The sequence below is a fragment of the Aotus nancymaae genome, unplaced genomic scaffold (assembly GCF_030222135.1).
Source record: "Aotus nancymaae isolate 86718 unplaced genomic scaffold, 86718_ANA_hifiasm-v0.15.2.pri h1tg000015l_1, whole genome shotgun sequence".
Taxonomy (NCBI): Eukaryota; Metazoa; Chordata; class Mammalia; order Primates; family Aotidae; genus Aotus; species Aotus nancymaae.
In genome coordinates, this window is record NW_026988427.1 from 5,259,894 (window position 1) to 5,287,826 (window position 27,933).

The window sequence follows — 27,933 nt, forward strand, 5'->3', positions numbered from 1 at the left end:
GATGTAAAAATGATCAAGTCAGTAGTGGTTTCTGCTTTTTATGTTTCATGTCATGTATAGTCTACTTCATTGGCAGTAAAAACATTTAAGGTAGTCGTGATCATCCTACAACTCACTATATTAAAGAGAATGGCACCCATTCTATTTTAAGTGTGGGGGGAGGGACAAGATTAATATGTTAACATGCCTACTTGTTTGTTTGTTTTTGTTTGTTTGTTTTTGAGATGGAGTATCGCTCTGTCACCCAGGCTGGAGTGCAGTGGCACGATCTTGGCTCACTGTAACCTCCATCTCCTGGGTTCAAGTGATTCTCCTGCCTTAGCCTCCCAAGTAGCTGGGATTACAGGCGTGTGCCACCATGCCCAGCGAATTTTTGTATTTTTAGTAGAGACGGTGTTTCACCATGTTGATCAGGCTGGTTTCGAGCTCCTGACCTGAAGGGATCCACCTGCCTTGGCCTCCTGAAGTGCTGGAATTAGACTTGAGCCACCCACCACATCTGGCCTATTTGGTTTTTTATGCACACTAAAAAATATCTACGTATCACTGCCTCATTCTAACATAAGTTTCAGAGCTGTGGGGTTGGTCATTAGAAATTCAGACTTAATTTGTATTCCTCTGCAATGAAATCCTTTGCCCAGTGTTCTTGCCACTCTGTAGACATTATGGAGCAGCCCAGAGGCCAAAAGCCTGGTACTGTCCTTATGCCTACTATTCTTGGACTTCCATGGCACTCTTCTCCTTTTGTACTTTTATTTTTTAGTTAAAACATTATTTTTAGATGCAGGGTCTCACTCTGTCACCCAGGCTGGAGCACAGCGGCACAATCATGACTCACTGCATGTTCTCCTTTTGTTCATGGCTAACCTTGGTCGGGATTTCTTGTCAGAGCTGGATGGCACCATTGGTGGTGACAGCCTGCTGTAAGGGACTTTCAGCCATGAGTCTCTCCAAACTAAAAATAACCAGCTCTTTTCTAGCTGATGAATTAATAACCAAGTGACTGTTAATGCTTGAAACATTCACATGACAGGTTGGCTGATAGAACACTGAAACAGGCCCAGTTTTAGAAATTCACCTTTGACTTTTAGACTCAGGTGAACCACTCTTAACTGAGAAAGAACAAAGCAGGGTTTTAAATTGTGAATCCTGTAGCTGCATCTTTTTTTTTTTTTTAAAAAAAACAGAGTTCCAGGTTTGTGATTATAACCCAAAATGTGTACACTATAAATAGAAACCACGAGCCAGGCTTTACGACAGCTCAGAATCTCGTGACACAGAAGTCAGGCATCTTCCCACTGACTTGAATATTGAAGTGCAGTTGTGTGGAACTTGGATCCTCGTAGCTGATTTTGTTTAAATTATGATTCCACATATGACAAAAATCCAGATCCACTAATTAAAATGAGGGTTTGTGTCTATGAAAAATCTCCTGTGGGTTTAATCTCATAACATTCTAGTCTAAACAGTTGGCTTCATTTCATGATGTCTACTGAAATCCTTTTTCCTTTGAAGAGTGTTTATTTAATAGGAAAAAAAAAGTAAAATGATGGATAATTAAAACCTTCCTAGGTTCTTAAAAGATGAACTATCCATATTTCAGTAAATGAATAATTAATTATTCCTTCCACTTTGGGTACCTTGGAACAGATTCCTTCAGATAGTGGATGGAAATGTACATGCATGGTTAAGCATTGCTGGCCTAGTCACTGAAAAATGTAAAATCTTTTTTTTTTTTTTGACTGCAGGTGGAAGTTAAGCCATATGTCTTGGATGATCAGCTGTGTGATGAATGTCAGGGGGCCCGTTGTGGGGGAAAATTTGCTCCATTTTTCTGTGCTAATGTTACCTGTCTGCAGTATTACTGTGAATATTGCTGGGCTGCTATTCATTCTCGTGCTGGCAGGGAATTCCACAAGCCCCTGGTGAAGGAAGGCGGTGACCGCCCTCGGCATATTTCATTCCGCTGGAACTAAAAGATAACTACAGTGCTCATTTTCAGGCCTCAGAATAAGTGCACTCTTCTGTTAATTCTGACCCCTTCCTCAACCTCTTCACGCTGGCATGTCCTTTTGTAGCAGTCTGCAACTTAACTCTAGTATAATGAAAAAAGAATGACCTATAATATAGGTGTTTTGTAGATTCTTGTGTCACTGCAAACAATATGAACTCCTTTTTCGTATTGCCATCGGGTTACATGGAAGTTTTATTCTCTTGTTTTGCTGGAGACCAAGAGGATCTAAACTTCCTGCAACATTTTCTTAGAGGAGAGAGAGAAATATTAAAAAAGAAATAAAACAATAGAGTATTTTGGGTTTTTAATTAAATTATTGTTAATAATATAACATATAAGAATACTTTTATTAAAATAACCATGCAACAATAACACTATCCGTCTATCTGACAGTTTTTCCCCCAGGGAAGTGCTTTTGCCTTTTCCTTTCTTTTTTTTTTTTTTTTATCTTTTTTGTCTCTCTCTTTTTTTCCATTCCCTTTTAATTTTTTTAACAGCAATGGAGGAAGTTAACAATTTTTAATGGAAAGAACATGTTAAAACAAATGCATAAGCAAGATTGAGCAGCATTGTAATTAATTTTCAGGGTTTTGAGGCTGAACATAATTTCATTATCCCTCAAAAAGTTACCACCACATCAGAAAAAAAAAATAATAATAATAAAGTAGGCAGAGCTAGGTTTATTTTCTCTTAAACAATTTTTAAAATTCAGAATGTAAAAATTGGGTAAATTTACTACTGAGGGGAGTGCACTTATTTATTTAACTTACTTATCTGGTCAAAGCCCCAGGAAACCTACCAAAGCTAGAATTAATGACAACTGGTGGGAAACCTAGCATTTCCTCTCCTGAAGAACAAATGTATAAATTTTATTTTTGATGTTTATATATAAACTCTATATCCTAATTTACTAACACCCATCAGGTGTCAGCCTTTGCTCTCCATTTTGACGTTAAAAAACAACAGATCTAGAGATACCTCAAGGATATCATTTTTGATTTTGTGTTACAGTACACTTGTAGCCAAAACTGGAAGACAAAACCAATATATAATTTGGCTGCTGATTGGCTTACTTTTAGATTTAAAGTTTCTTTGGGTATCCTGTAATTTAGTTGTAACATAGAAAATGAAAAAAAAAAAAAGTTAAAAAAAGTTAAGTAGTTGCAAAGTGTTTTGCACTGTTGAACTAAGTAACTGTGTAAATCTGTGCAAAGGTACGTATGTTTATCTTACTCTTCCTATAAACTAAAATAACATTACAGTTTCAGAATTTAGCATGGGACATAGTCAGTGTTTGAAGTGCCAACTTCATCAAGTAATGCATGCTTTTATTATAAATAAAATTCTAGCTTTGAAAGGCGTTATTATGTGTTGAACAGTATGCTTCAGGGGTGAATTTAAAATAGTCTCTTGAAGCCCCAGTCATGGAAGTAACTTTTATTTTAATTGAGATTCTCTTATTATAATGCCCTATCCATCATTAAAAGGAATATTATCAGTGGGCAAAACAGGAAATAAAACAATCTAATGGCAATCTTGCTAGTTGTGCTACCTAACAGTACCATCTTGGATCCTTCAAAACCAAAGACTTGCCCCAGCACTGCTGTGGAACCACCTGGCTTATGACCCCTATGGATGATCTTTAGGAAAAGCAGCCCTTTATTTTTAATACAGGCTTTAATAAACTATACCTGTTAAGTTCCAAAGGTCAAAATGGAGACATTTGCTGTCTAATATTCAAACATAGAAAGGGAGCTGCTTTTAAAGAATTCCCTGCAAATACTGAAAGCAGTCATGCGAATGGAGGGTGCTCTTGTGTAGCTGGTCAGGGACTTTTTTTTCTTTTCTCCTGAACTACATGATTCTAATTGGAATGTTCATTTGCCTCTTTTTACTCTTTTAAATGCTTGTAGGTGGCTTGGGGTGTGCTATCGTGCTGTTCCTACTCAGTAAACAGGTGTGATGAGTTAACAAGAAATAACACTGTTTGAGAACTAGCTTTGAATAATAATTTTTCCCTTTGTACATGACCTGCTGAATTTCGGTACAGTGTTTTTGTAGCTAACTTATTTTGTCATGCACATAATGTATATTTGTTATGCACTACTTTTGTATATCTTGTTTTTCCAACAGTGAACATTTTTAGGCACACTTTTCACTGACGGGATATCTCTTTATGCAATACCTCAATTTTTCATATTGCAAAGAGTAGCTTTTTGTACTTTTATTACTGAGAGATCTTCATATACTTCATTTTTTAATATAAATAATTTTAATAAATTTTATTTTCTTATATTCTGCTTTTTATACATTTCAGTGCTCTGCATACATTTTAAATTATGAATGTCGTGCACTGGCAATGCTATTTTAGAGTCTGCAGAGAAGAGAAAGCATGTTGCTTAAACATCCTTCCCCAGCACCAGCTATTGGTGTACCTATAATTTAAGAAATAGTCTATGTAAAGTCACAAATTAAAGAAAAAAAAATTCGCATGAAAATGACAGATAACACTGTAGTTCCTGAAACAAATTAAATGCATAAGCATAGGGTAGAAATTTAAAATAACAAAATTGTCTACAGCTTCTTACTAAGTTTTTAAAATTATTCACAAAATGCAGACATTTTTGGTGAATGTTTAGCCATTTTTAATATTAATAAATTGATGTTAAGTGTTTGATTCAGAAATGTCTGCTCTTTTAAATTATATATAAGGAAAAAAATAGCCTGCCTTGGGACAGGTGTGTAATGTTAGTATGCATGACTAATGTAAGAAATTGTTATTCTACTAATATTTACTTGTGATTGTGTGACAAGTGTGTTTACAGATTATTTGGTTACACTTCAATTTACAGGGCATAAACAATGATTATCTATTACTCTGAACTTTATTGATTACATGTTCTTCAGAATACATGGGATTGTAGTTGGGAGTTACCATGTAACTCAAACATAATTAACATGTAATTAGTTTACAGATTTTAGGGCATCACTTCAGTTCACCAAGCATGTAGTTCTAGCGCACTAGCATGGCACCAGCCATGTACTTACAATGTAGTTACAGAGTAATTACATGGTTATTTTTGCAATGTAAAATAAAGTGTTTCTGATTATTTTCTATGTAAAGGAACCCTCTCCCTTCCCCTTCTGGTCCCCGCGCTTTGGTATAATATATATACTTCTCCATACACAGACCTCTGCAGAATGCAAAATAAAACTTGCAGTGAATGAATTTAGCATTTTATGAGAGTGCTGTTGGAAAGACTTGATAATTCACCCCTTTTGTTTTGAAGAGTTGAATCTTCTGTTAAAAGGTGATTTAAAACTTGAATGTGATGAATTGTGGCAAGTTAACTTCAAGTTATGTGCAATACTTATTTCAAACTTTTGAAAGATCTTTGCAGTGTAATTCTTTGTTTTTAATTGCAGACATTTAAAAATGTCATTTTCTACTGTTAAGAGTAATCCTCTTTCTTGCTGGTGTTTCTAAAGAAAAGAATCAGAAATCAATCTTTCTACTAATGTAAATTTGAGATTATTTTTAAAAATGGAATAAAAGAGGTTTTGGTCATTTGCTTTATTTTATTATCTTATTTTAAAGCTACTGTGATTGATAGCATTGTAAGAATCGGGACAATATTGTATTCAACTGTTTTATTTTTTATATTTTTAAAATTTAAAGTATAATTAGTTTTTATAATTTCATCAGATTTTTGTTATATTTTTTGGAAGTGAAACTTTTAGCAAGTGGGTGTCTAGTTTTTACTAATCCCTAATTTTTTTTTCCAGTGTATTGCTCATATTATCAGAAGGAAAAGTTATTTAAGTATGTCAGTTAATTGTACTACTTGGCTGAATTTCCATATAGTTTTTACTGTGTATGGGGAGGTTGTAGTATTTATTATAGCATTTTAAATAAGGGTAATTCATTTTTTATTAAAGTCATTTTCACGTTAAGTTCCTATTTTTGTATGTTCTACTCTTAAGTTATATAACACAGTTCCTTTTTTAAAAGAGTTCATTTGTTGAAGTGCTAGTGGAAAATTAATGTTATTAAATAGTTTGCAAATGACTATTTATACCAGTATGCATATAATTTTTAAATATTTGTAATGTGAGATGTTGAATGAATAAAACTTTTAACTCAGATTTCTTTTAATATACTTATTTATTTTCAACACAAGTAGATTATGCTTACTTGATTGGGAAAATAACATTTTAAAATATAGAAATTTACTGTTGAGCTAATGCAGCACAAACCAACATAAAAAAAATCTTCAGTCATATAAGTACTGTGGCAAGTGTGCATTCTTATGTAAGCCTAAAGTGTCAGTGGGTGATTGTGTCTTTGGCCTGTACTGTTAGTTCACCTGCTGCCTGCTCTGCAGAGTTCTTTTTATTTGTAGCCTTCAATATGTATACGAGGTATAAGCCCAGGATCTAAGCATTCAGTCATCAGTTGAAGGCCAAATGTCCAATAAAAGTGAAAGAATGAATGTTTAGTTAATAATGAAAGTCGGTATCTGCGAGGTTCAGTTTTGAGTCTTTGCCAATGAATAGTCTTGATTTGTGGCCAGACTACCAGAGGGCTTGAAAACAAGTCTCTTTTGACTTCCAATTCCCAGTTCCTCCATAGACCTTAATGTCATTGGGTATGGTCTGTGGGATTATAATCTCTGTAGCATGTCAATCGAAAATATATCTTTGATTTGACCCATTAATCATGTGGACTACTAAGTACTGTAATGTGTTAGTATTTATATTTTAAACTGCATTCTCAAACTTTTAATATAAGGATTTATTGTAACAAAATATAACACTGAGAATATCCTGTTTTGTCAAATTTAATATCTCTTCTTTCTTGAATATAGTATTCTGAAAGCTAGAAGAGGTTCTTGTCCTGAGATAAATGGACTGTAAGATCTTTTGCTTCTAAATTGTCTCCCAACATGCAGCTTTTCCAACTATAGAGATTCCTGAGGGTAAGGGCAGACTGGAGAGCTTCCCCTTTCTCTTATCTAGCAATTCCCAAACCTTATGTTCAGCATTCAATGAAGGGCCTTGAGGAAGCCCCAGGGATGGGACACTGGAGACGTGGGTGGCATTTGGTTACCACCTCTATAGTATTCCTAGGCATTCTGGGATGGTTTCAGTTTTTTTGCTTTGTTTTTTTTGTTTCGTTTTTTGAGACAGAGTCTTGCTTTGTCACCCAGGCTAGAGTGCAGTGGCGTGATTTGGGCTCACTGCCACCTCTGCCTCCCGGGTTCAAGCTGTTCTACTGCCTCAGCCTCCTGAGTAGCTGGGATTACAGGTGCCCGCCACCATGCCTGGCTAATTTTTTGTATTTTTAGTAGAGATGGGCTTTCACCATCTTGGCCAGGCTGGTCTTGAACTCCTGACTTTGTGATCCACCTGCCTTGGCCTCCCAAAGTCCTGGGATTATAGGCGTGAGCCACTGTGCCTGGCCGATTTCAGTATTAAAAAAAAAAAGAAAGCCCAAGCATATTTAGTTTAGGAAATGTTATTTTAGGTAAGTGATATATCAATAAGTGACACAACAACTCTATCGATATTATATAGGTGCATTACTTTGGGTGTTTTAAATCACAGAATGGTGCGTCTGGAAACGGTGTGAGGGCTGTATTTCTTTATTCACTGATTGCCTAAACCTACCCAACAAGGAAAATTCTTTTTTTCTTTTTCTTTTTACTATCAAATCATCAATCAACAATGGAAATTCTCTACCACATTCTTAGCAATCAAGTTATTTCATAACCCCTTTTGGTAATGGGTTTGTGTCCACACCTAGGTCAGAAGGTAATTCTTTTAGGGATTTTTTTTTTTTGAGTTTGGGAAATACTCAAAAGTTTGATCAAATGTCAGGGGGAAAGTAATCTCTGATTTTAAAAATTGAAGAATATTCAAGGTGTCAATGAAGTGAGTTAGAAACTTTTAAGGAGTAATTATTTTCTGAAATGTGTAACAACCAAATAAGAAGAAAGTCTAATAGTGATCTTCAGAGGACTAGGATAGTCCTTTCCACAAGAAAAAGCGTTAAATATACTTAGAAAATGGGGCACCTTGTTTCTTGTAAAGTCAAAGTAATGCACATTAGTTTATTAAGACTTAGAGAAGTTTTACAGTGAAGAAACCTATTTACTTTGTTGAAAGTGTCCCCCTCACCCCAATTTCTCTAACCACAGATTCTGTTTACAGGTAATGCAGGATCCCATGGAACATACTTTGGGATATACCACTGTAACATTTTAGTATATTTCAAGAACCTTTGAAATCCCACCTTGTTTTTTGGCATCCATACGTGTGTTCTGGAAGGGTGCTTGGCCCTGCCCCTTGCCAGCCACATTCAGAGCTGTTTTCATTGCCCACACGTACTTTACTGGAGTTCTAGGTACTTGCCTAGCTTCTAACCCCTGTCCTAGTTCCAGTACCTCCTTCTAATTGTCCTCCCTCTACTCCCATCCCAGAAGAAAGAAAAAGAGAAGTTACTTTGCACAATAAAGCTATTTTGATTATGCTTTTCACTGGCTCAGACCAACCCTTCTCATGAGTGCCACTTTGAATCTTCCCATTCTATGATGTACTGTCTCGTTTTCTCATCATTCCTGTCCTCCTTCAAAATTTTCTTTTGCAAACTTCCCTCAGCACCCCTCACCCACCGATTCTCTTGAGAATAGGGGCCACTTGCTTTGAATAAACTCTAAGAATTCAGAAAATGAACATTTGTGCCCCACTAGGAACTCTAATCTAGCAATATCAATTCAGTCATTCTTATTAGAGAACATTGTGTTTTGTCATGCCTTGAGTCTTCCCAGAGTATTCTGAGTTATAATCTTTCTCTAGTCAAGTTGGGTGTCATTGTTGGCTGTCTGGAAAAATTGTCTTATTATGATTCAGCGTGGTGACCAGAGTTGGAAAAGTACACATTGTCTCAGGGAAGTTAAAAATGAACAGCAGCATCCCAAATCAGAATGTGAGCAAACCTCCAGCCTTTAGTATTGCACGTAATTTGATTCAGTGTCAGGGAAAAACTGCCTGTGGGTAGCTGGGCTGGAGGTGGTGAATCAGTGCATGCAAATGCCAGTAGCTAAGCTTGAGCTTGCTTTATTCTTTTCATTGGAGTTCTATTTCAGGAAGCCTGGCTTTGATACCATGAAAATGTCAATGTGATCAAGCAAATGTCACCATTTTAAAGAGATTATTTTCAACTCTTCTCCCATCTCCCTGTGACACCTAGGAGTGATTCCCCAGAACCCACCAAAGGCAATAGGGCATTTTAAACTTGTGAAATAAGTTACCCAGAAAGAGAACTGGGAGGGGTGGTGGTAAAATAAATATGTGAAGCTGCAAAGAAGGTTTTACGTAGGATCCAGTAAAGACCTGGCGCTTCCTTATTTGTAGGAATGAAGGCGATACAGGAGCTAAAGAGAAATTAGGCAGTTAGTGAGAGTAAGAGAGCCTCCATAAGGCTTCCTTTTTAACAAAAAGCAGCCCCCAAATCATTTCTAACAAAGAGCAGCCTGTAAAATCGAGCTGCAGACATAAATAAGCAAGCTGGAAGCCCGCATAGGTGAATGCCTGCAGCTGTGCCAATAGAAAAAGGCTAGCTGGGGGCCAGGCATGTTCAACATGGAGGCTCCCTCTTCCTTTTCTTTGTCTCTATGTGTGCAGTAGAAAGGCAGGCAACAAGGCTTTGGCCAGGTAGAGACTCCATCTGCATAATAAAAGATTAGGGTGGGATGGCCAGCTTCTTTGTGCACGTTGCAAATGTCACACCTGGTCCGACCAATCTCTCCCGCCCTACGTTAATCAGACACGCCTCCTCAAGCTCATCTATAAAACCCCATGCATTTAACCACGGAGCCGGAAGTCCGACTCGGGAGCCCCCGTCTCTCTCTGGAACAGAGAAAGCTATTCTCTTTCTTTTGCTTATTAAACCTCCACTATTAAACTCACTTCTGTGTGTCCGCGTTGTTGATTTCTCTGGCGTGAGATGACAAACCTCGGGTATTTACCCCAGACAATGACGCCACTTCAAAGGCACAATTCCCCTTTCATATTTGAAGGATAAGTGCTGTGGGCTCTGGCGTGTTCGACTGGTGATAGGTTTGATTCCAACAACATGCTGGGTGGTGTTGGCGTGGGAATGTGGAAGGGTCACATCCATCAAATGACTCTCAGCACTTCTGACTGCAATAACTGAATGATTTGGTTCAGAAGAAACTAGTATATGCTGATCACCTGTTATAGACCAGGTTCTTGCATACAAGGATAACATTTCCATGAAGTATTGAACAGGTCATAGAACTGTCTCATGAAGAAGGTGGGTGATTTGGCCAAAGCTAGGATGTGCCTAGATTCCAATTCTCATCTACTAATCTCAAATCTTCTTCATTAAATCTTCTTCTCACTGGATTAGCAATTAACAGGATCAGGGGTTTTTATTTAAGTTGGGTTTTGTTTTTAAAACGGAAGTTTCTTTCCTAAACCGAATCTGGGTTTAAGTGTCATATTTAGGAAGTATAGAGATAGGATGATAAAACAAAAGTTGTAAGATGGCTGGGCACGGTGGCTCACGCCTGTGATCCCAGCACTCTGGTAGGCCAAGGCGGGAGGATCTATTGAGCCCAGGAGTTCAAGACCAGCCTGGGCAACACGGTGAAACCCCGTCTCTACAGAAAAACAAAACAAAACAAAACAAAACTTAGGTGGGCATGGTGGTAAGTGCCTGTAGTTCCAGCTACTGCAGGGGGAGGGGGCTGCTAGGACAGGATCACCTGAGCCTGGCAGATTGAGGCTGCAGTGAGCCATGATCATACCGTGGCATTCCAGCCTGAGCAACAGAGTGAGACCGCCTTGGGGGAAAAAAACAAAAACAAAAACACCACAAAAGAAAACCAAAAAAATTCACAAGTTGTACCATGGCTGGGCACAATGGCTTATACCTGCAATCCCAGCACTTTGGAAGGTGGGAGGATCACTTGAGGCCAGGAGTTCAAGACCAGCCTGGGCAGCATGGTGAGACCTTGTCTCTAATTTTAAAAATAAAAAATAAAAATAAACTTTGTAAGAGCAAATGTGAGTTTTGATTATGAGTCCTAAAATGTGGCCATTTCCTTTCTAAAAACTGACTGTCAGCTAAGAAAGTTGCTCAAGATCATGTAGTTAGCAGGGGGCAGTTAAGGAGGCCAGAGGGAAGTTTTTGAGCTCTGTCAAGCCCAGGTGGCTCAGGCCTATCTCTGCAGTTCTTGTCTGCCTTACTGGCCTCCATTAAGGCCATGAGTATGGTTCAGAGGCCAGAACGGGGTATACATTTAGTGACAAGGTAGTTGAAATGACATTTCTATTCACCTTGAGGAAGTACAGAACAGACTTCTTAGTGCATATTCTTTGTCTTTGATCCAACCACCAAGGGAGACACGCATCAGTTTGGGGTAGGAAACAGAAAGGAGGGTCCTTTTCTCTGGTATTGTACACCCAAGAATTTCAGAAACACAATTTTCAGAGTGAGAATAATAATAACTACTAACATTGGTGGAGTACTTTCCAAGTGCTAGGCATTGTGCTATAGGCATCTCCTTTCTACCTCTCCACAATCCTTTGTGAAAGATACTCCACTATCTCATTTTAAAGTGACCAAAGTTCAAAACGTTAACTAATCTGCAAAGCCAGGATTCAAATCTAGGTCAAACAGGTCCTGACTGTTTGACTTCACCCCTTAAAAGTTTCCAACCTAAGGAGAAATTTTATTAAAATTTCATTTATCCCCCTGCATTGGTTAAAAACTCACCAATAAGACATGTGATAGCTGATCCGTGTTGTACTTAGGCCATCTCCAAATTATCAAGGGATTAAGATGTGGCCCAACTAACCAAAATCACATGGGAGCCAAGGAAGGCTGTCTAGCCAGCTAAATGGATGAACAGATAGACAGGTAGGTGAATGGAGCGATAGATTTTTGTTGCTGTTGTTGAGACAGAGTCTCACTTTGTCACCTAGGCTAGAATGCAGTGGTACCATCATGGCTCAATGCAGCTTTGACCTCCTGGGCTCAAGTGATCCTCCCACCTTAGCTTCCTGAGTAACTGGAACCACATATGTGCATGACCACACCCAGCTAATTCTTTATTTCTTGTAGAGACAGGGTCTCTATACGTGTACCTATGGATCTATGTAGATATACATCTATCTATCTATACATATATATATATATATATATATATATATATATATTAGATTCAAAGAAAAAACCCACCAAAAAGAAAGAGTTTTACTTTTTTCTATAGGACTATAATTGAACAATATGCTCTATATAGAAAATCAAGCCTCCTCCCATGCATCTGATCCTTTGATATCTGCACAGTCTATGTAATCTCATAAAAATAGTCCTGAAATCCAAAGGAATGGGGGAGTGACTTATGGATGTGTCCTCGTGAATTTTAAAACAGCACTTGAACATTTTGCTTTTGAATTCGGATGTCAGAAGTATCAAAATAGATTTCTACAGAGAATTTATATTCCTGATGTTTTATATATATGTGTATATATATGTATATGTATATGTATATATACATATGTATATATACGTAAAGAGAGGCCGCATTTGCCGTTTTTAGAGCACCGGAGCTTTGAATCACGCATGGCTTTGATCCTTGCCGCAGCCTCAACAGCTGTTCTTGAGCAGATGTGATGCTGTAGAGCCTGGAGGAAGCAGCTTAGAATCTTTGAACCTAGATTTGCAGCAAAAGGCCCTTCTGAGGGAGCCGTTAAGACCATGGTCAAACACAGTCATCAGCGACTTCCTTTTTCTTTGCCCCTTCCCAAAGTTCAACTCTAACAAAGACCAAACATGAATTCTAAAGCTGGAGAGGACGCACCCGGGAATTCAGATTGAGTCCCATAAGTGTCGTACTTAAGTCAGGATCAGCAGCCCTCTGCAAGGGGTGTCGGAGGGTGAGGAGGGGGAGTTTAAAGGGAAGAGTAGGGAGAATGAGGAGGTCAAAAAGAGAAAGGAATAGGATTTAACTATTGCATGCAATTTCGTATCCAGAAGGCAACAGCAGCCTCTACACACACGCCCCATAACTAGGGATCTAAGGCCTTCCACACTTTTGATCACAACCTCATCTCTCTCCCCAGGGTGGCACAATTTTGCATTAACACAGTTATCACCCATAATGGGGGAAAACTGGAATTTTTCTTGGCTTTCCTTATACTCATTTTGTAATATTCTTTCCTTTGAAGTCTACATGGAGAGTGGAGCTCCATAATCATTGGAAATTGGGGTTCATCTTCTGGTTCTGGTAGCAGGTAGCACTGTGTCTAGCACAGAGTAAGTACTCAGTAAGTGTTAACTCATTAGTATCATCATCATTGTTGTGGCTACTATTATCCATCCACTCACAAAGTGCCAGTCCCAGTGCTGGGTTGAGGGCAGAGGTGGGTGGCAGGGTCACTGCCCAGCGCAGGGGGTAGGAACCCTGGATGCCCCTCTCCCACATTTCTTTCCTCTTGTAGATTCTCCGGCTCCCCCCCATCCAGCCTACAACAGTTGCCATGGTGACCGAGAAGGCTCTGCAACTCCAGGCCCTGCTGCTACCACCACAGTGCCCAGCTCTCGCTGTCTCTCTCTTTCCATCTTAGGAACTGGAGGATTCCTCCCATGTCCGGGAGTCATGAGCGGCAGCAGAGGGGGTTGAATGTGTGCTACCAAACTGGACATAAACAGAGGGGCTGTGTCCTGGGACTGGTTTTCTGGAAATTTTGGATAAACCCCAAATCTTTCCCTTTAGGGAAAGAATCAGGAGGTAGGAAGAGGAGCTGGAAATCAGGCCCCGTGTTTTTCAGCTGACAGCTCAATGATACCGCCTTTGAGGAAACAGGATTTTTAGTTCTTCAGTTACTTCCCCTTCGTCCTTATCAACTGCAAAAGGTGGGTAAAGGGCGGGGGCCCAGACACCACGTGGAATAGTAGACCTGACTTGCGTCTGGGTTCAAGCACCAAAGACAGGAATCACTGTTGTTAGAGACTTGGTTTTGGGGTGACACCAACGGGGTTTCTATCCTTGGACTACCACTGATTGACCGAGTGACCTTGATCACATTAGGTAACCTCTGAGACTCGGTTTTCTCATGCGTCAGAAGAGGCAAATAATATCTTCATCATTGGGTTGAGGTTAGGATGAAACAAGGTAATCATGGAAAAGGTTCCTTCAGTCATAATCGTTAGGGGCCCCCAGTATCATGAACATTATTGCCCCAGATCTGACCATTGTAGGTCACGGGTACCTAAGGAAGGTCCCCTCACCTTTCAGAGAGATGGAGATTTGGCCTCCACCGTCAACCCCTGGAAGCTAGAGTGGAACGGAATCCTGACTTTACCTCTTCAGGTGCCTTGCAAAACACCTCAGCAGCATCTCATCGCCCTGGAAGTAAAATCTGCCCAAGGCCTTGCCAGATCTGGCCTTGGCTCCCAACCTGCCCTTCTATTGCTCCTTCTGGATGGTGGGCTGCCGTCAGTCTGCCTGGGCCACCGTTCCAGTAGTGCAGGCCCCTTTCCCTGGTGCAGGGTCTTCTCACCTGCCTCCTAGGACATTCTCTGCCTGCTCCCACCTTGCCCCCTTCCTTGCTTCAAGCCAGCTCCACGTGGATCTGCTCCTTACTTCTCCTTCTGCAGTCAGCTGGCATATCACCATGACCTCCTCCCTCTGAGAGGACTTCTGGGTCTCTCTGAAACCCTCCTGGTCATCACTTTTTATCTGTGTATTTATTGAAGACCAGTTCTAATCCTGCCTAGACACACAGAACCTTCCAAAGGAAGGTATCAATTACCAAGGGAGACAAACCAATCCCCTCCCTGTCCTCCCAAGTCTCATTCTGACTCAGCACTAAATACATGTGTAACTGTCACCGTGTATCATTTGTTTACCTTTTTTGGGGGAGGAGACAAAATATCCTCAAGCTCACCTGTGTCCTCAGGGCCCATCATGTGCCTTGCTCTTGGTAAGTGCTTACTAAATCTTCACTGAATGAGTGACTAACAGGATCCCTCTGTGAGCTTTCTTTCCTAGACTGGGTTTCAAAAGTGCCATTAAGAGGAGGGCTGTGCTGCTGGAGGAGAGGCCCACAGCTAATGCGGCCCCAAGGCTGGATGTTTCACAAGGAAAGTAGAGATCGGAATGCCTGATAAAGGTAGCTTGGAGCACTCAGAGGAGAACAAGCAAAAAGTTCACCTGGGGATCTTGTCAAAACACAGGTTCTGAGTCCGTAGCACTGGAGGCCTGAGCCTACATCCCTATCAAGCTGTCCAGTGGGCTCCGTGCTACTGCTTCTCCACAGAACTTAGAGACCAAGCCATGGACTTTCAGACCTGGGAGTAACGTGGTCAGAATGAGTGCTGGGGCTGGGAGAGCAGAGCCTGGGTGGGTTGTGAGTGGGCCTCCTGCCTGACCCAGGCGGTAGGGGCAGAGAGGACAAAAGCAAAGGAAGGGCCCTCTCCTCTCTATGCCTGAGCAGGTTAGCCTGACGAGGCTGGAATCTAACAAATATTTGTTATTATTAGGCCCCGAGGATGCTGTGGGGCAAGACAGGCACAGACCCTGTCCTCTTGGCATTTACGTTCTGGAGACAAAGGCCTGGATTTGAGCGCTGGGATGTGTGTGTGTGTTGCTGTGTCTGTGATTTTGGTGAATCGCTTCAGCTTCAGCCGTGGAGACTTAGCGAAATGTGATGGGCATTGTTGGGAAGATCTTGGGAAACAATGCCTGGAAAAGATAAGGCATTACTATTATGCACAGAACCACCAATCTGAATTTCCCACTTTATAACTGTTACCCAAAGTTGTTGATCTGCAAAAAAGCATTGCATCAGGGAGTCTCTTTATGCATTCAGTCATTCATTTAACAAGTATTTGCACTGTCCCAGGCTCTGGGGACATTGTGGGGACAGATCCAGCAAAGTCCATGTTCCCTTGGCATGTATGTCCTGGAAAGGGAACTCATCAGATGGTCACCAAGTAAACACATACATAAGTAGGAAAATAGTGCTAAGCCTTGAGGAAATTAAACCTGCTAATACAGTGGAGACTAGGAAGGAGTCGGGCTGCTTTAACTGGGGGACAAGAGATGGCCTCCCTGACAGGTGAGATTTAAACAGATCTGAATAATGAGAAAACACAAGCCATGCTGGAGTTTGAGGGGAAAGTATTCTGGACAGAAGAAATAGCACGTGCAAGTGTCCTGGGTCAAGGCTGAGCTTGATAAATGTGCAAGCATAGCAGTGTGGCTGGGCACAGTGAGCCAGGGGGCATGCCTGGAGCTGAGCTCAGAGAGGTTTAGGGGCTGCACAAGACAGGACCTTGTTAGCCCAGTAGAGACTTTAGATTTTATTTTTAGTTAGATAGAGGGAGTCAATGAAGAGTAGATGCAGGGGAGGGATGGACTGATGTGCCAATCACTTGGACAACTGTGGGAAGAATGGAGTGTAAAGGAGCCCAAGTGGGGCAGGAGAAGCCCTTAGGATGGGGTGGCAGTGGCGCTGGTGTCACTGGTGTCAGTGGAGGATGGCAGAACTGGGCCACGTTAGCTCTTCATGCTGGAGAGAACGTGGGCAGTGAGGAAGACACGTGCGCGTGACTTGAGAGTTGGCAAAGTCCCACATGCCCTACTATTTTGGGAGGAAACACAATTTACAACGCATTACTAATCTCGTTCCCTCGGAACACTTCAGCAAAGGCAAAACCTTCATGAAGTCAGAGGGAAACAAGGCCAGTCCTAATCCTGCCTAGCTACACAGAATCTTCAAAAGGAAGGTATGGATTACAAAGGGAGACTGTTACCCCAATCCCCTCCCTGTCCTCTGAAGTCTCACTGACATTCTTTGCTTGTCTGAAAGGGTACACGATCCTGCTTCAACAAGTGAGGAGTGGTATTAACACTTGGATGCATGAAACAGACTCTAATTCTAATCAAGTATTGTTGTAATTTGGAGAGGGGGGCGGTTTTGGAAGGAAAATGAGATAGAAGTGATGACGTGGGCAATTTAATTAATTTAGAGACTGGGGGCAAAACCCAGGAGCCAAGGTATGTGTCTGTGTTGGTTTAGTGGCATGCAGGCAGCGGGGGAGGGAGGAAACACTCAATTTTCCTACGAGGTCTAGAGAATTTTATCTCAGTTCCCCGTAGGGGTGGGGCCCTCCCATTTCTTCAGGGTTGGGCCAGGTCCCCTGGGGCCCAGGGTCCTTTCATTCACAAAGGACTGAAAATGGAGACAGCTGACATTATCTGAAGGTTAAACAGGAGCCATAGAGCTCCACTGCCTGGTATCATAGAATGAGCCCTGAACACCTCTAAACTTGGTCCCATTATCACACCCTCTGCAGTTAACCCACAAAGAATCCAATCTTAAAAAGTCACTGCCCTAATTCTCAAGAAGAGCACAACTATGTTCCGTCGTACTTTGAAGGCTAATAGCATTTATTTATTAAAAAAAATGTTTTTTTAAAGATGAAGTCTTGCTCTGTCACCTAGGCTGGAGGGCAGCTGTGCCATCTCGGCTCACTGCCACCTCTGTCTCCCAGGTTCAAGTGATTCTCCTGCCTCAGCCTCCAGAGTGGCTGGGATTACAGACACACACCACTACACTTGGTTAGTTTTTGTATTTTTAGTAGAGACAGAGTTTTGCCATGTTGACCAGGCTGGTCTCGAACACTTGACCTCAGGTGATCTGCTCGCGTCGGCCTCTCAGAGTGCTGGGATTACAGCCGTTAGCCACCGGCCCACAATTTCTTTATTATAAAAAAGGAAATCTCCCCTCCCCTCAATCCATGGAATTGGCCTGAGCCTCTTTCCTTCACAGAACAGTCCTGGGGTTAGCATTTTGAAAGCTGGGGGCCTTAGGAGCAAGGTGTGTTCCAGCGCCCCCCTCCCAAACCTGGAATCAGTCCCCTTTCCACTGCTGGGAACACACTGGAAGCTACCAGAAACTGTGGCAGAACCAGCGGAGGGTGAAGGAACAGCATTTCAGGCGGATGAGGCGGGAAAGCCCTTTCCTGACAGCCATCCCTGAGGTGTCCTCAGGGGACCATTTGTCCCAGGCCTGCTGCTGGCTAAATGGAATTCATGACTAGGAATACACGCCGTTTGGTTAACTCTCGGGTCCTGCGGCTGTTTGATGAGGAGTGCGGAGGGAGGAGCCAGTCACCTCTTTTGCGGGCTGAAATTCCATCTCACGCCGTGGATCCCGGGCTCCCGGGCTGGGCACCCCCAAGCCCGCAGCCTCTCTCCGCCTGCGACGCGGCGTACAGGGGTTGGAGATGCACCTTCTCCAAGTGCTGTTTTCAGAAAGCTCAGTCAGGGAGTTGTGTTTTGAATTGAGGCTACTCACTTCACTTCTTGGTAATAATAAAGGTTGAGGGAGGCAGTGTCCGGGGGAGGAGGGGCGGGGGGGAAAGGTTTCCTTCTTTAAGGGGAAGCGGGGAATGAAAGGGACGACTTTATCCGGGAGCCGTGACTGCCACCTGGTGGAAGATGTTAGCTGAGCAAGACAAAGGCTCCTTCCAATCAGCCTCTTCTGGTAGACTGTTTGCTCCAGGAGAAGCTCGGTGGAGGGGAAGAGAGAAAGAACTGCAACAGTGTGATGGATGCTGTGATAGGCGCGGTCTCGAATAGGGGCTCAGAGTGTGGGTGCCAGAGCCACACTGCCTGGGTTTCTGTCCCTACCCCGGAACTTCCCTGCTGTGACTTAGCTGAGCCACTTAACCTCTCCTGCCCCTCCTCCTCCTTATCTGTAAAATGTAGCTCACGGCCCCTATCTCACAGAATGGCAGTCCCCGTCTCCTGGGTCCTGAAGATGGAATGACGCACTCCATGTACACGCCGAGCACGGGTGTGGCTCAGAGACAGCGCTCAGAAGTTGGCTGATAGCACGTAGGGAAGCCTGGGGACCAGGGGAATCTCTGGATGGTGTCAGGTGCTGTGCGGCACACGGTGGGGAAAGGACTGGTGAGCAGAAACATCGCTCCTCACCTCATCAGGCTCCCCCTCTAGTGAGGGATACAGGCATGAACACTTGAATAAAGAACGAAAAGGACACGTGCCTGCCCCTGTGGTCTTTTTGGGGAGGCAGGCGTGTACACAGGTGATTATAATTTGTTATAAGCATGTTCTGGGATGGGATTCAGTGCCATAGGAGCTACCCCACCTGGGGAGTGGGCAGATTTTGGGGGAACAGTGGAGCTGGAGTACCCTGGTACTGAGGGTTGGCCCATTGCTGCAGGTGAAGGAGATGCTGGAGATGATGTCTAAGTGTTGAGATGAGTCATCAGTCCTTTCCCCCTCTTGCCAGAACACTGGAGTCCCAGGAGGCTGCTGCTGGTGGTGAGGGGGCGCTGATATGAGGCTGAGATTGGGGGGTGACAATACACAAGTAAACAGTAAATAAGAGAGAGAATTTCCGAGCATGGTAGAGACAATGTATGAGGGAAGGCACAAGGACAGAGCTGCATTGGAGAGAGGGGTCCAGAGTGGCGGCTTCCAGAAGAGGCCTTTAGGCTGAGATCTGAACCATGAGAAGGTGTGAGCTGGGTGTACTCTCACCACCAAGCTCTCTCATCATCCTGCTGGGTATCCTATTAGCAGTCCCACATGCTGACTCTCATGGAACACAGGGAAGGCCCCAGGTGACAGGGACCGTGAGACAGCTCTATAACTGTTCCACAATGGCAGGCCAAAACGGGTTTTTAAGTCACGGCAGCTTCAGTGTCCTCTGTTCCCTGCATCTCCTACTTCCCTGTTCTGTCTAAGGGGAAAGAGTTAACATCAGATTTGCTGTCTCTGCTACCAAGATAAAGAAGAAACTAGATTATAATATATAATATATATGGCGTATATATGTGTGTGTGTATATATATATTTAAAAGGACTGGAGAGCTACTGAGGTGGTAAGACCTTGAGGCGGGTGGTGCACAAGTCTAGGCAGAAGATAAGCACCAAAGTGATGCAATATTCAGCAGGACTTCTCCTCCAGATGTTGGCTGATTGTGAGTGGCAGCCTAGAGGCCAAGACACTGAGATGTAGGTGGTCTCATGGGGTGTAAGGGACAAAAATAAGACCGGGGGCAGGTGCGGTGGCTCATGCGTGTAATCCCAGCACTTCGGGCCACCAAGGTGGGCAGATCATGAGGTCAAGAGATTGAGACCATCCTGGCCAATATGGTGAAACCCCAATTTTACTAAAAATATAAAAATTAGCCGGGCCTACAAGGTACACACCTGTAGTCCCAGCTACTCGGGAGACTGAGGCAGGAGAATCACTTGAACCTGGGAGGCAGAGGTGGTAGTGAGCCGAGATCGTGCCTCTGCACTCTAGCCCGGTGACAGAGCAAGTTAAAAAAAAAAAAAAAAGAAGACCAGGGCCAGAGAGGGCCCTGATAAACACCCGGGACTTTAAATTGGGACATCTGAAGAGTTAGAGTCTGGAGAGTAAGACCAAACAAGATATACACTAGCCTTCATAAAGACTGAACCCAGCTATAAATCAGCTTGATCCCAGATAGGAAATTAAGATGAACTTCCTCTATCTCAACTGCCCACGAGAAACAAAAGTAAGTTCTCTCTGGATAAAGAACATTATCTGGAGTTTCAAACAATCTCTACAATTTTTATTACACACCATCTGGTATTTGATATTAAAAAATTTTCCAGCATGCCAGAATTCAAAACCCAATGACCAAAAAATAAGATAAATAAATGGCTTCAGTTACAATAATGGTATTTTTAAAGTTTCAATAGTGTTTTGGGGAACAGGTGGTGTTTGGTTACATGGATAAATACTTCAGCGGTGATTTCTGAGATTTTGGTGCACCCATCACTGGAGTAGTGTACAGTGTTCCTGCTACACCCGAGCAGTGTCTAGACTACCCAATGTGTAGTATTTTATCCCTTACTCTCACTCCCACCCTTTCCCCTCAGTTCCCAGAGTGCACTGTATCATACTCATGCCTTTGTGTCTTCATAGCTTAGCTCCAATTTATAAGTGAGAACATACAATGTTTGGTTTTCCATTCCTGAGTTACTTCATGTAGAATAATGGTCTCCAACTCCATCCAAGTTGCTGTGAATACCATTATTTCATTCCTTTTTATGGCTGAATAAAGTATTCCATGGTGTACACACACCATAAAATGTGGTATATACATGTGTGTGTGTGTGTGTATATATATATACATATGTGGTATATACGTGTGTGTATATATACACACACATACATACACACACACATACATACATGTATATATGTTTATATACCACATTTTCTTTATCCACTCGTTGCTGGGTGGGCATTTGGACTGGTTCCATATTTTTGCAATTGCAAATTGTACTGCTATAAACATGTATGTACGAGTGTCTTTTTTAATAAAATGTCATCTTTTCCTTTGGGAAAATACCCAGTAGTGGGATTGCTGGATCAAATGATAGATCTACTTTTGGTTCTTTAAGAAATCTCCACACTGTTTTCCATAGTGGTTGTACTAGTTTACATTCCCACCAGCAATGTAAGGGTTCCCTTTTCATTATATCCGTGGCAACATTTATTATTTATTTTTTAATTATGGCCGTTCTTGCAGGAGTGAGGTGGTATCACACTGTGGTTTTGATTTGTAGCTCCCTGCTCATTAGTGATGCTGAGCATTTTTTCACGTTTGTTGGCCATTTGTATATCTCTTCTTTTGATAATTGTTTCTTCATGTCTTTAGCCCACTTTTTGATGGGATTATTTGTTTTTGTTTTTTTTCTTGCTGACTTGAGTTTCTTGTAGATTCCAGATATTAGTCCTTTGTTGGAAGTATAGATTGTGAAGATTTTCTCCCACTCTGTGGGTTGTCTGTTTACTCTGCTGATTATTTCTTTTGCTGTGCAGAAGCTTTTTAGTTTAATTAAGTACCATCTATTTATCTTTGTTTTTGTTACATTTGTTTTAGGGTTCTTGGTCATGAAGTCTTTGCCTAAGCCAATGTCTGGAAGGGTTTTTCCAATGTTATCTTCTAGAATATTTATGGTTTCAGATCTTAGCTTTAAGTCCTTGATCCATCTTGAGTTGATTTTTGTATAAGGTGAGAGATGAGGATCCAATTTCATTCTTCTACATGTGGTTTGCCAATTATCCCAGCACCATTTGTTGAATAGGGTGCCCTTTCCCCACTTTATGTTTTTGTTTGTTTTGTCAAAGAACAGCTGGCTGTAAGCATTTGTCTTTATTTCTGGGTTCTCCATTCTGTTCTGTTGGTCTGTGTGCCTATTTTATACCAGTACCATGCTGCTTTGGTGACTATATCCTTACAGTATAGTTTGAAGTCAGATAACGTGATGCCTCTAGATTTGTTCTTTTCGCTTTGTCTTGCTTTGGCTATGTGGGCCCTTTTTTTGTTCCATATGAACTTTAGGATTGCTTTTTCTAATCCTGTGAGGAATGATGATGGTATTTTGATGGGAATTTCAACGAATTTGGCAGTCAATGAATATGAATATGGTCATTTTCACAATATTTTTGGCAGTATGGTCATTTTGGCAGTATGGCCATTTTCAAAATATTGATTCCACCCATCCATGATCATGTGATGTGTTTCCATTTGTTTGTGCCATCTATGATTTCTTTCAGCAGCGTTTTGTAGTTTTCCTTGTAGGGGTTTTTCACCTCCTTGGTTAGGCGTATTCCTAAGTATTTTATTACTACTTTTTGTAGCTGTTGTAAAAGGGATTGAGTTCTTGATTTGATTCTCAGCTTGGTTGCTGTTGGTGTATAGCAGTGTTATTAATTTGTGTACATTGACTTTGTATCCTGAAACTTTACTGAATTCATTTATCAGATCTAGATGCTTGTTGGATGAGTCTTTAGGTTTTCTATCTATATGACCATCTCATTGGCAAACAATTTCTTCTTTACCAATTTGGATGCCCTTTATTTCTTTCTTTTGTCTGATTGCTGTGGCTAGGACTTCCAGTTCTATGTTGAATAGAAGTGGTGAAAGTGGGCATCTTGTCTTGTTCCAGGTCTTAGGGGGAATGCTTTCAGCTTTCCCCCATTCAGTATAATGTTGGCTGTGGGTTTGTCATAGATGACTTTTATTATCTTAAGGTGTGCCCTTTCTATGTCAATTTTGCTGAGAGTTTTAATCATAAAGTGATGCTGGATTTTGTCAAATACTTTTTCTATTTCTATTGAGATGATGGTGTGATTTTTGTTTTTAATTATGTTTTTGTGGTGCATTACATTTATTGACTTGAATATGTTAGACCATCCCTGCATCCCTTGTATGAAATCCACTTGATCATGGTGGATTATCTTTTCGATATGTTGTTGGATTCAGTTAGGTAATATTTTGCTGAGGATTTTTGCATCTATGTTTATCAGGTATATTGGTCTATAGTTTTTGTTATGTCCTTTCCTGGTTTTGGTATTAGGGTAATATTGGCCTCATAGAACGATTTAGGAAGCATTCCCTCTTACTCTGTCTTTTGGAATAGTGTTAATAATATTGGTACTGATTCTTCTTTGAATGTCTGATAAAATTCAGCTGTGGACTTTTTTTCTTTGTTGGCAATTTTAAAATTACCATTTCAATTTTTCTGCTTGTTATTGGTCTGTTCAGTTTTTTTTGTTTTTTTTTTTTTTTTTTTTTTGGAGACAGTCTCACTGTGTCCCTCCAGGCTGGAGTGCAGTGATTCTCCTGCCTCAGCCTCCCAAGTAGCTAGGATTACATGTGCCTGCCACCATGCTCAGCTAATTTTTGTATTTTTAATAGAGACAGGGTTTTGCCATGTTGGCCAGGCTGGTCTTGAACTCCTGACCTCAGGTGATCGTCCACCTTGGCCTCCGAAAGTGCTGGAATTATAGGCATGAGCCACTGTGCCCAGGCTCTTCAGAGTTTTTATTTCCTCCTGGTTTAATCTAGTAGGATTATATATTCCAGGAATTTATCCATCTCCTCTAGGTTTTTGAGTTTGTGCACGTAAAGATGTTCATAGTAGTCTTGAATGATCTTTTGTATTTCTGTGGTATAGGTTGTAATGTCTCCCATTTCTTTTCTAATTGAGCTTATTTGGATCTTCTCTCTTCTTGATTAATGTCACTAATGGTCTATCAGTTTTGTTTATCTTTTCAAAGAACCAGCTTTTTGTTTCATTTATCTTTTGTATTTTTTTGTTTCAATTTCATTTAGTTGTGCTCTGATTTTTGTTATTTGTTTTCTTCTGCAAGGTTTTGGGTTTAGTTTGTTCTTGTTTCTATAGTTCTTTGAGGTGAACTTAGGTTCTCTATTTGTGCTCTTTCAGACTTTTTGATGTAGGCATTTAATGCTATGTAATTTCCTTTTAGCACCACTTTTGCTGTAATTCCAGATGATTTGATAGATTGGGTCACTATTATCATTCAGTTCAAAAAAATGTTTAATTTCTATCTTGATTTCATTGTTGACCCAATGATCATTTAGGAGCAGATTGTTTAATTTCCATGTATTTGCATGGTTTTGAGGGTTCCTTTTTTTGAGTTTCTAATTTTATTTCACTATGGTCTGAAAGAGTACTTGATATAATTTCAATTTTCTTAAATTTTTTGATACTTTTGTGGCGAATTGTATGGTCTATTTTGCAGATTGTTTCATGTGCTGATGAATATGATATATATTCTGCAGCTGTTGGGAAGAACAGTCTGTAAATATCTGTTAAATCCATTTGTTGTAGGGTATAGTTTAAGTCTGTTGTTTCTTTGTTGACTTTTTGTCTTGATGACTTGTCTAGTTATGTCAGTGGAGTATTCAAGTCCCCCACTACTGTTGTGTTGCCATCTGTCTCATTTCTTAGGTCTAGTAGTAATTGTTTATCAATTAGGGAGCTCCAGTGTTAGGTGCATATATATCTAGAATTGTGATATTTTCCTTTTGGACTCAGTCCTTTTATTATTATATAATGTCCCTCTTTGTCTTTTTTTTTTTTTAACTGTTTAAAACCCTGTTTTATCTAAGAATAGCTACTCCTGCTCACTTTTGCTATTTGCATCGAATATCTTTCTACACTCCTTTACCTTAAGTTTACATGAGTCCTTCTGTATTAGGTGAGTCTCTTGAAGACAGAAGATACTTGGTTGGTGAATTCTTATCCATTCTGTCATTCTTTATCTTTTAAATGGAGCATTTAGGCCATTTACATTCAACATTAATATTGAGCTGTGAGGTACTACTGTTCTATTCATTATGCTAGTTACTGCCTGGATACCTTGGCTTTTCTTTGTGTTATTGCTTATAGACCCTGTGAGATTTATGCTTTAAGAAGGTTCTATTTTGGTGTATTTCGAGGATTTGTTTCAAGATTTAGAATTCCTTTTTGTATTTCTTGTACTGCTGATTTGGTAATGGCAAATTCTCTCTGCATTTGTTTGAAAACGACTTTTCCTTCATTTATGAAGCTAAGTTTTGCCAGATACAAAATTCTTGGTGGATAATCGTTTCATTTAAGGAGGCTAAAGGTAGGAGGGACCCCAATCTCTTCTAGCTTGTAGGTGTCTGCTGAGAAATCTGCTATTTATCTACTAGGTTTCCCTCTATAGGTTATCTGATGCTTTTGCCTCACAGCACTTAATATTATTTCCTTCATCTTGACTTTAGATAACCTGACGATTATCTGCCTAGGTGATCTTTCTGTGATGAATTTCCAAAATGTTCTTTGAGCTTCTTGTATTTGGATGTCTAGATCCCTAGCAAGGCCAGGGAAGTTTTCCTTGATTACTCCCTCAAATATGTTTTCCAAACTTTTAGATTTCTCTTCTTCCTCGGGAACAGCAATTATTCTTAGATTTGGTCATTTAACATAATCTCAAACTTCCTAGAGCCTTTGTTCATTTTTAAAAAATTCTTTTTTCTTTGTCTTTGTCATATTGGATTAATTCAAAAGCCTTTTCTTCAAATTCTGAAGTTCTTTCTTCTACTTGTTTGATTCTATTGTTGAGATTTTCCAGTGGATTTTGCATTTCTTTCACTGTGTCTTTCATTTCTAAAATTTGTGATTGTTTTTTATGCCATCTATTTCTCTGGAGTTTTTTTTGTTCACATCCTGTATTATTTAAAAAATTTCTTTAAGTTGTTTTTCATCTTTCTTTGGTGCCTCCTTGAGTAGCTTACTAATCAACCTTCTGTATTATTTTTCTAGCAATTCAGAGATTTCTTCTTGGTTTGGATCCATTGCTGGTGAGCTAGTGTGATATTTTGGGGGCATTTAAAAAAATCTTATTTTGTCCTATGACCAGAATTTTTTCTGGTTCTTTCTTACTTGGGTAGACTATGTCAGAGGGAAGATATGGGGCTCAAGGGCTGCTGTTCAGATTCTTTTGTCCCATGGAGTACTCCCTTAATGTGATGTTTTCTTCTTTCCCCTAGGAATGGGGCTTCCTGAGAGCCACACTGCAGTAATTGTTATTGCTTTTCTGGGTCTAGCCACCCAGCTGAGCTACCAGGCTCAGTGTCTGCAAAGAGTCCTGTGATGTGATCCATCTTCAGGTCTCTCAGCTGTGGATGCCAGCACCTGCTCTGGTGAGGGTCCTTGGTGAGAGTCCTTGTCTGTAGTTTTGTTTAGTGTGCTGGTTTTTTTGAATGCTGGTCGTGTTAACAGTGAAGTTGTCACATGGACAGACTCAGGACCTCTGGTTATCCAGGATGTTGCAGGCAGTGGAATTAACTGTTGTTTTCTCCTTTCTGGAAAAGGGTTTTTATTTTATGAGTTGCCATAATGACATGAGTTGGTTGGCCACTGGCCAGGAGGTGGCACTTTCAAGAGAGCATCAGCTATAGTAGTATGTGGGGGGATACAAGCTTGCCCTAAAGTCACCCTGATAAGGATTTGGGTTTCTTAGGTGATGGGTGGGATCAAAGAGATCCCACGGGTTAAAGTCTTTTGTCTTTGGCTACGAGGGTGAGTAGAGAAAGAAGACCAGGTGGGGGCAGGGTTAGGCATGTCTGAGCTTCAGGCTCTCCTTGGGCGGGGGCTTGCTGTGGCTGCTGTGGGGATGGGGTGTAGTTCTCAGGCCAATAGACTTATGTTCCCAGGGGATTATGGCTGCCTCTGCTACATCATACAGGTCGCCAGGGAAGTTGGGGAAAGCTGAGGCCTCACTCAGCTTCCATGCAGCCATCAAGGCCAATCTCACTCCCTCCATGCCCCACCAACAGCAAAGTTTATATCATGGCAGCCAGTGAGCAGGGCTGAGATCTTGCTCCAGACTACAAGCCTTCCCACTGAGAAAGCAAGCAGGGCTTTGAGGCTTTGCCCCTCTCTGCTTGCTGCAGCTTCTGTGCTCATATCTGCACTTCCTATTTGCCTTCTTCCTCCCCCCTGGATTTTGCCCTTAAAAATTCATGCTTGGTCGAAATTATTATGAAGTTCAGCTGGAAGTTTCCTTCTCCCTGTGATCCTTCCCCAATTCCACTGGCAGCCCTCCCCAAGAACCCCTGTGAGAGAAAGTCAGAAATGGCTTCCCAGGGAACCAGGAGTACCTTGAGGGCTCTTTCTGCTGCTGCTTCTACTTTTATATTTTGCTCAGTTCCCTAAATTCATTCCAGCTCTAGGTAAGGTTATATCCTTCTCCTGTGATCTGGATTTTCAGGTTTCCCAGTGAAGGTGTGTATATGGAGGTGGACTTTCCCCTCTCACACTTTGGGCACTCATAGTTTTTCAGCTGTCTCACAGAGTTTGCGGCAGAAAGCTGCTTCTTTTAAAGGGTTTGTGAATTCTGTCAGTTTTCCTGGTATGTTTCTGCAGTATTTCTTGGAGCAAAAGTTCATGGTGTGAGTCACCACATGCTATTCTGTTCATTTGAGTGGGAGCTGCAAGTTAGTCCTGCCTCCTACTTGCCATTTTTCC

The 27,933-nt window shown here is 41.2% G+C and overlaps 2 protein-coding genes across 6 annotated transcripts in view; both read left to right on the plus strand.

The window, feature by feature from the left end:
• CPEB4 (cytoplasmic polyadenylation element binding protein 4) overlaps positions 1-6,160 on the plus strand; it is a 74,307-nt gene extending 68,147 nt beyond the window's left edge. For all 5 annotated transcript variants that reach the window (XM_012461160.2, XM_012461161.3, XM_012461162.2 and 2 more), the window contains one exon: positions 1,749-6,160. In XM_012461160.2, the coding sequence (XP_012316583.1) occupies positions 1,749-1,976 (228 nt within the window). In that variant the 3' untranslated portion in view covers positions 1,977-6,160. The remainder of the gene's footprint in view (positions 1-1,748) is intronic.
• Positions 6,161-16,503: 10,343 nt separating this feature from the next.
• Positions 16,504-27,933, plus strand: part of CUNH5orf47 (chromosome unknown C5orf47 homolog) — a 28,239-nt gene continuing 16,809 nt past the window's right edge. Inside the window, exons 1-3 of the mRNA XM_064376521.1 lie at positions 16,504-16,652; positions 18,156-18,326; positions 22,470-22,596. Coding sequence (XP_064232591.1) covers positions 16,504-16,652; positions 18,156-18,326; positions 22,470-22,596 — 447 coding nt within the window. The remainder of the gene's footprint in view (positions 16,653-18,155; positions 18,327-22,469; positions 22,597-27,933) is intronic.